The sequence below is a fragment of the Gambusia affinis genome, linkage group LG17 (assembly GCF_019740435.1).
Source record: "Gambusia affinis linkage group LG17, SWU_Gaff_1.0, whole genome shotgun sequence".
Taxonomy (NCBI): domain Eukaryota; kingdom Metazoa; phylum Chordata; class Actinopteri; order Cyprinodontiformes; family Poeciliidae; genus Gambusia; species Gambusia affinis.
Window position 1 is genome coordinate 12,264,658 of NC_057884.1, and position 8,162 is coordinate 12,272,819.

The following is an 8,162-nucleotide window of genomic DNA, read 5'->3' on the forward strand; positions in this document are numbered from 1 at the left end:
GCGAACATCTCCCAGACTCGCTGACCCACTTCAAATAATAATAATAATAATAATAATAATAATAATAATAATAATAATAATAATAATAATAATAATAATAATAATTTAAACTGAGCATTTGTTTTTGAAGAAGGGTTCGCATTCTCAGACAAAATGAAAAGTCCACTGCATATCTGCTGTGGACAAACTTCTGCTTTGTTTTAATTTTCGCTGAAGTTGAACTTTTATTTTTCCTCTTTCTGATCATGAAAAATATTGAAAGTTTTATTTTTTTTTCAATACTACATCTAGAAATCGTAAGTTTTGTATCACTTTTGTAGAAACACAGAAATGCCTTGGACGAAGTTTTGCACTTCACTCTTCAACACATTTTCTAACTCTCCTGACAAGTTAATTGATTGAAAAAGAGAAAGCGGAGGCAAAAAAAGGGGGAAGTTTTTTTTTTTTTTAATAACAAGAATTTGTGAAGGTAGAAAACAATTCTTTACAGCCTTAAAACATATAGAAGTTGAATCGACAGCAAAATATCAGATTTGAATAAACTTTGTTTTGATTGCCAGCCTTAAATTAAAAAAATATTCAACGAAAAAAAGCACGAAAAGGGAATGAAATGTAACATTTATATTAACATATTTCGTTCTTTTTATTTAGAAAAAAACTACAATAAGTCTAGTCTTTTAAAAAGTGCATGATGTTTTGATATATATATATTCCCCCGCATGTTCCCAAGTTTTTCTCTGTGCCATCCTGTTGGTGCGCCTCGCCGCAGCGGGCAGGTCCACATGGTGAGGGGTGTGTCATTAATAACTAATTAGGCCCGGGGGTCACCAGCCACTTATATAAAGAGACCCCTCACAGCCCGGTGCTGCAGCAGTTTCCTACGCGCACACAGTCTGGAGGACGGACTCTTGCCTCTGTGTCCAGCCCCGTTCATTCACCGCTTCCATCCCCTCTCTCTCTCTCTCTCGCTCTCTGCCTTCATCTCTCTCTCACACGCATCATGGGCTCCGTGCTGCCCGCCGACTCTCTGGCTCTGAAGCCCGGATTTAAGTGCTCCGGCCGCTCGCTGTCGGACGTGATCACCTCGGACATCCTGCACAGCTTCCTGTACGGCAGGTGGAGGAACGTGCTGGGCGAACACCTGGCGGAGGAGCGGCAGAGCGGCAGCAGCCCCAAGACCGCCTTCACGGCGGAGGTTCTGGCCCAGTCCTTCGCCGGAGGTGAGGCTGACCCGCTGGGTCACTTTGGGAACTATTATTGATTTTTTTTTTTTACCACACTTTTAAAGCAATTGAATTCAACCATTTAAGAAAAGAAATAAGAAGGACAAATATGTGCGTAAAAGCCAACAGCATGAGAAAAGACATACATTTTAGTTTTGTACAAAGTGATTCAAGTCAACTAGAAAATGTGTTGATTTGTTTTATGCTCAACACATAAATAATTTACCCAACAATCCCTGCGCGGGTTAGAAATCTAGGAGAACTTTGACTGACCCTCTCCAACATTTCATCCCTGCTCGCACTTTCCCCTCTCTCTTTTTCCTTTTTTTTTTCCGGCTGCTTTTATTTCGAGCCATTAAACGCATTGACCCTCGCCCAGCCTCCACTCGGACCCCGCCGCTCGGAGGCTTGTTACTCGTAACTGGCGCCGATTGAAAGACGCGGAGCATTAAATTCATTTGGTTAACTTTGTGCTTGACCTGGGAAAGTTTCCCACTTAAACCTCTCGGACAGAAAGGTTTCCTTTCTTTGACATTTTTTTTTCTTTTTTTTTTATCCACCCATTCATCAATCACCGGACAGTCTCTTTTCCTCCCTTGGCAGCTATGAGAGACTCTGGAGGCTCTTTTTTTCCCCTTTCTCTTCCTTTTAAGAGATTTGCTGTTCCTCTCATAATGCGCCGTGAAGGCTAAATCTAATGCTATTCATTGCATGTCAACCATCTAATCGCCTTTCCATTTTTTTGTCGCAGAAATTCCTCCGTCCTTTTAAACAAGCCTCCGTCTCATTCAGCGCAAATTTATTGCGACAAAGTTCTAAAAAGGATAATGAATTTGGAATTAGTCGTTCCCTTTTTTCTTTTTTCTTCTTTTCTCTCTCTCTCTCTCTCTCTCTCGAGTAAACTGTAATGAAAATCACATCTGAAGCATGACAAATTGCTGGACCCTGAGCAATAGAGGATCGTTTAACCCCTACTCACTTTTCTGCAGTGTGGAAAAAAAAAATCTTTGAATTTAACTTTAAGAATCACTTTTTTTCTTCTTCTTCTCCTTCGCGGAAAAGAAGCTTTAAGGGGGAGGAGGTGGTGGTGTTTCTTGCGCAACAACAACAACAATCAATTCATCCAGATAATCGAATTAAACGCAGGGTGAGGTGTGGCTTAATATTTCGTGACTAAAATAAGATCCAGTTTATTTGCTGCTTTCACCACTGAAAACGTTCATTCAGAGCTTCTTTTTTTCAGACGTTTAGCATTAATTTGTTCGGGCCTTCTTTTTTATTTATTTATTTTTTGCATTCGCAGAGGTGCAGAAGCTCTCCAGCCTGGTCCTTCCCAGCGAGGTGATCATCGCCCAGAGCTCCATCCCGGGAGAAGGCCTGGGAATCTTCTCCAAGACCTGGATCAAAGCCGGAACAGAGATGGGGCCCTTCACCGGGAGACTCCTGTCCCCCGAACATGTGGACTTGTTCAAGAACAACAACCTGATGTGGGAGGTGAGCGCATTCTGCTACACATGACGACTTTACTGGGGCACGATATCCCTAAATTCTCCAAATTCCACAGACTTTGTTGCGCATTTTCGATAATGCAATTTATTTGCACTAAACAGACCAACTGAGTTAGAGCAGTTCAACTCAGGTTGCTCGTAGTTCACCACAAATGTAAACATTTCAAAGATTTAATTCATAAGCAAACAAGCAAATGAATAAATAAATAAATCCAAAATTCAGCTAAATAAATTCCAATTGGATTTATTTTATTTTTTCCCCCCTTATTAAATTTGTTTTGGAAATTTTACAGGGCCACCAAAAATATTTTCCGGGGCTTGGGCCAAAGTAAAATGGGTCCAGTGATGCTTCTGCTTTAAACCCTTTCCTAATGCAAAAAACAAAACAAAACAAAACAAAAAAACAATTATTTTTTTGATTTTTCCATCTGTAACACATCCACGTCGTTGTTCAGGTGTTCAATGAGGACGGCACGGTGCGGTACTTCATCGACGCCAGCCAGGAGGATCACCGGAGCTGGATGACCTACATAAAGTGCGCTCGGAACGAGCAGGAGCAGAACCTGGAGGTGGTGCAGATCGGCAGCAGCATCTTCTATAAAGCGGTGGAGGTGAGCCTCACGCTCAACTGAGAAGGTTCGCAAGAGAGCGGAGCTCAGTCTGGGCCTCCACTGGAATAAACCTGAGCTGAACTAAACTGGCTCTGCTTTTGGCTAAACTTTCAGCTGACTGTGAAGCGATAATAAATAATAAATATTTTAAAAAATTCTAATACTTACAAATGATTCTTTAAGTGTTTGGATTTTTATCTGACACTCACCATACACAGTTTTTGTTTCTCTGTAAGAGTCGCCGCAAAGTTTGCTTATACCTCAACTAACCTTGAACGCTTATTTCTGAAATAAAACAGGAATGATAAACGCTGATATTTTTAGGTTTTTTTTCCCCTCCCTCAGACCATTCCGCCTGACCAGGAGCTCCTTGTCTGGTATGGAAACACGCACAACACATTCCTGGGAATTCCTGGAGTTCCTGGGATGGACGAAGAACACCAGAAGAAAAGCAGGAATGGTGAGTTTCTTCCTTTTAGGAACTCTTTGGCGAGAGCAACTTCAAAGTCTTAACCCATCGCCTCCGCTGTTTTCCCCTCCCAGACGACTCCCACTCCACCGAGGGGCCCTCTTCCTGTTCTCCTCCTTCCGTCACCGCCACCTCCACGGGCCGGATGCGCTGCGTCATTTGCCACCGCGGCTTCAACTCCCGCAGCAACCTGCGCTCCCACATGCGCATCCACACTCTGGACAAGCCCTTCGTGTGCCGCTTCTGCAACCGCCGCTTCAGCCAGTCCTCCACGCTGCGGAACCACGTCCGCCTGCACACCGGCGAGCGGCCGTACAAGTGCCACGTCTGTCAGAGCGCATACTCCCAGCTGGCGGGCCTGAGGGCGCACCAGAAGAGCGCAAGGCACAAACCTGTGGCGCAAGCCTCCGACGCGCCCCCGCAGGTTTCCCCTCCTCTTCCTCCTCCTCCTCCACCTGCCCCGCAGATGGCCCCCATGCAGCATCAGATGCCTCTGGTCCACCACATTCCCACCATGGTGTTATGATAGCAGACACCGGGTCAGGCTGTGGCATAGAACAACGACGCACTTTAGACTTTAGAGCTGTGGTGGAAATGTAACGAAGCGCTGATGTAATTGTGAATCTTCTTTGGAAGTTTTTTTTTTGTTGTTGTTGCCCCCCCCTTTCTAATGTCTTCACATTTGACCATCATGTGGTCAGAATGAAGGCATTAAGATTTATCCATGCAAATTATGGCAAATTAATTAACTACATTTTTTCCTGTTGATTTGTTCGTTTTGTTTTCTCCTTATAAAGCGAGACTAAATGAACAGATGTACTGAACGTCACACTAGAGGCCGGGCGGATGTTCTTATCACGTCCAGCAGCTGAGGGGGAGGAATCGGTCAGATTTATTGAGCAAATTTCACGATGGTCAAACTGTCTCCTCACTGTAAAATATAAATGGTCACTTTAAACCTGTACAGAATGGAGATTTGTGTAATTGTAAAATTGTATCATGTGAATGTAAATACATTTGTGCATTCTTCTATTCTAAATAAATGATATGTGATTTAAATGGTTGACTGTTTAGAAAACAGTGGAAGCTCAATTTTGATAATTGAGATATATTTTGTAAATAACTGACATCCAAAAAAAAACCAACAAAAAAACTAGATGTAATCTGATTACATGAAAACGAATTAGTGTCGCTGATTGAAATTAGATGAAACTTTCTAACATACAGAATATGCTTAATTTACAAGGCATATACATTTATTTGAAATGAGTTTATTTTATTTAAGTATAACCTCATAAGACACTTTTCAAATCTACATAATCAAGCTGAGACCAACAACAAAAAGAAAATTATGTAAAATGTATATTTGCATTACATTAAACCAATAATCATCGATTTATTGCATTAAGTAAATTATTACATTAAGCTAATAACTATAGTAAGGCATATGTAGAAAAAAATTTCTAAGTTTTTTTTTAAGAAATGGAAATTAGTTGCATCATAAGTTCATATGTTTGATCACCTTTCTCAATTTGGATTTTAGATAATAAATTAAATTAAATTAAAGGAATGAACGTGGCCTTAGTGTCTCTTGGGGGCATGAGGGGTAAAATAAAAACCCTAATATTGGATAATTTAAGTTAAATTCTTTGCATATATGCCAGTGTAACCAAAGGGCTGATTGCTCTGAATCACTGTTTTAATTTAGTCAAATTAAGATGTCTGTAATTTTGTAGACCTTTTTAGAAACCACTGATATGTAAAATAGTTTGTTCTTTTTTTTCTGAAAATATGAAATTCTTCCACCTTGTCACCCAGTAAACTATCGTGGAAAAGGGAGGTTTATAGTTTTGATAAGTTGCGCATTTATATCAAACTCTCCGCTACAGATGTGGAAAGCTCTACTTTCTGATAAGGAAAAATAGGATCTAAAATGTTCTGTTACAACTTCTAAAAAAAATTCAATAAGCCTGGAATTCACCAACTCCACTTTCAGCCCTCTACCCTCAATTGGAGGTTGAAAGGTTGTGACAACCTAAAAATAATGGACAGGATACATGTGGTCTAAAAAATAAAAAATCCCTGTCTGTTCTACTTGCAGTCTTAAATCATTATTTTTATACATTCTTCTGCTTTTTGAAAGCTCACTTCACAGGTTTGAGTCGCTATATTTTTCTTCCTCCACTTTTCTGAATACCAACTGTAATTACCCATTAAATCCACACGATGGCGACAAACACCTTGGAACAGATGAACAGAAACTTGATGCTCCGAGAAACTGCCAAAAAGACTTGAAGGAGACAACAAAACGATCCGCATCATTCTTTAATCAGTCTGTACGCCAGAATATTGGGCTTACAAAGTCCCATTTTTACCACACGTGACAGGATGTTGTTGCTGTTGTTGCTGTAGAGTGAGTGCTTTGTACTTGTGAGCTGTCAGACATTGTCCAGCTTCTTTAAGCAGGAGTTTTCAGACAAGTCCTCATTAGTACAAGTACAGCACAACCCAGAGTTTAGGTGAAGCAGATATGAACATGAATGACCTAGTAACAGGAGATACAGTAGGACACATTATGGAAGAGTCTGATGGGAGGATTTTACATCATGGTCGACCGTCCACACTTTCTGCCCTGTACAGAGAGAAACGTAGTAGCTCATTCATAAACATACAAATTGCTCTTATAAATAGAGGCGGCTTGCTGAATGAAGGGCACCTTGACACTGGCAGCTTGAAACTGTCTCCTCCCTCCCATTGGAGCAACAACAGGAGGTTATCCAGTTAATAACATGCCGCACTCCTGAAGAAAGATAGACGCCACACTAATGAAATAATGTCTGAAAACGGTAGCCTGACCGCATCCCTATCGGGTTTAACAGATTTGTTCACGAATCTACATCTTTAAAGTATTGAGACATAGAGCAGCAAAAGGAAAACACTGCACAATGAATTCCTCTTTTCACACAACAATTTGGCATAAAAGAAACAAACTCACCAGAGATTATCAGTCACAGCATCGCTCCACACTTTAATCCTTCATTCAGGACTTTCTTGTTTTTGCTCAGCAGCTATTAGTGAACTGACACAAGAAGATGGTGACAAAGCAGTTTTCAGTCACGGGGGTGTTTGTAGTCCCCAGACGGCTGTGAGTCAGTAAACAGAGCTGACAGGAACACACAGTGGAAGGATAGAGTTACTGTAACGTTCTCCCTGACTACAAGCAGCATGTATCTCTGGTGAGAAGGCAAGAACAGATGATTAAACGATGATTTAATAAAAGCAGTAATATACTCAATGGAGAGTGAAAACAAAACAAAACAAAAAATGTAGTAAGCAGAAACCTTTAAGAAACAGTTTGACCAGTCTGCAATCTTCTTTCAAAGCAAAACTTTCTGCTTATCATATGTAGAAGAATATGAACAGGAAGAAAAATGACTTTAGCTCATCTAGTGCAGAGCAGCTTATATGTAGAAGATGTAAATATCAAAAGACATAGCATTCCTGCTAATAATTGCAATCGTTCTCATCATCCAAGCCCTTTACATTAGTATAATTCTTTCTATTAACACAACTAATGACAGGTTTTTCCATAAACATTTAAAGTTACACAAATATACTCCAATCCCAGTTACTAACCGTGTTCCCTTATCAAATAAAATGAAAATTAAATGACTTTTTAGTCTTTTTTTCTGTGTTGCTGTTGACCTTTTCGTGTGGAACTGCGTTCTGTAACCATAGCTGCCATCACTATAAAGTTGGAGATAATGTATTCTATTCCTACCTCAAAGATAGTTACATTAAGGTAACTTTACTTAGTTGGGCTTTTCAGTAAGCTTTATGACATTCCATGTTAACTTTGCTTTTATTATTATCTTGGAGCTGAAAAACAGAGCGTTGTTGTATATTTAATGTCTTCTAAATGCAGCAGGTCTGTTGCATTTAGCTAAATACCTGAAACAACACACACATACACACACCCACGCACACACACACACACACACACACACACACACACACACACACACACACACACACACACACACACACACACACACACACACACACACACACACTTTTGTGTCAATTCCAATGATTTCACATGTGCAGAAGACTGGTCATGCAATGAGCAGGCAGCCAATTACACAGCAGTGTGTTCTTACCCCTTATGACTTTTTTAGGAAATATTATGTACAAATAAAAACAAAGAGACAAATTTGAAACTTTTCCGCTTGGCACAACTTAACCGAACAGCATTGCAGGATTTGTGATTGTCTTGGATTGCTTTGCTGGGGTTGCTGGGGGTATGCATAGGACAATGATCCAAAACACACCAGCAAATTCTCTCTGTATG

General features: G+C 40.4%; 1 protein-coding gene and 1 long non-coding RNA gene across 5 annotated transcripts; one reads left to right on the forward strand and one right to left on the reverse strand.

Annotated features, from left to right (window-relative positions):
• Positions 1-873: 873 nt before the first annotated feature.
• Positions 874-4,862, forward strand: LOC122819459 (PR domain zinc finger protein 12-like). The gene is made up of 5 exons (XM_044096200.1): positions 874-1,220; positions 2,527-2,717; positions 3,187-3,342; positions 3,688-3,802; positions 3,886-4,862. Exons 1-5 carry the CDS (start codon positions 1,001-1,003, stop codon positions 4,335-4,337), a joined length of 1,134 nt encoding a protein of 377 aa, XP_043952135.1. The 5' UTR covers positions 874-1,000; the 3' UTR covers positions 4,338-4,862.
• Positions 4,863-6,119: 1,257 nt separating this feature from the next.
• LOC122819460 lies at positions 6,120-7,544 on the reverse strand. 4 transcript variants are annotated; one of them, XR_006368615.1, is made up of 4 exons: positions 7,517-7,544; positions 6,807-6,974; positions 6,528-6,611; positions 6,120-6,443 (listed from the first exon to the last, which is right to left on the reverse strand). It is a non-coding gene; the product is annotated as an uncharacterized LOC122819460 (long non-coding RNA). The 4 variants fall into 4 exon arrangements; XR_006368612.1 differs by having other exon boundaries at positions 7,448-7,535; XR_006368614.1 differs by lacking the exon at positions 7,517-7,544 and adding an exon at positions 7,448-7,488 and having other exon boundaries at positions 6,807-7,044.
• Positions 7,545-8,162: the final 618 nt, after the last annotated feature.

Bases quoted from the DNA above. Each gene is read 5' to 3' on its own strand.
- LOC122819459 (XM_044096200.1), top strand. From the start codon at position 1,001: ATGGGCTCCGTGCTGCCCGCCGACTCTCTGGCTCTGAAGCCCGGATTT. The intron at 3,343-3,687 runs GTGAGCCTCACG...CCCCTCCCTCAG, and splicing joins TCTTCTATAAAGCGGTGGAG to ACCATTCCGCCTGACCAGGA. The intron at 3,803-3,885 runs GTGAGTTTCTTC...TTCCCCTCCCAG, and splicing joins CCAGAAGAAAAGCAGGAATG to ACGACTCCCACTCCACCGAG.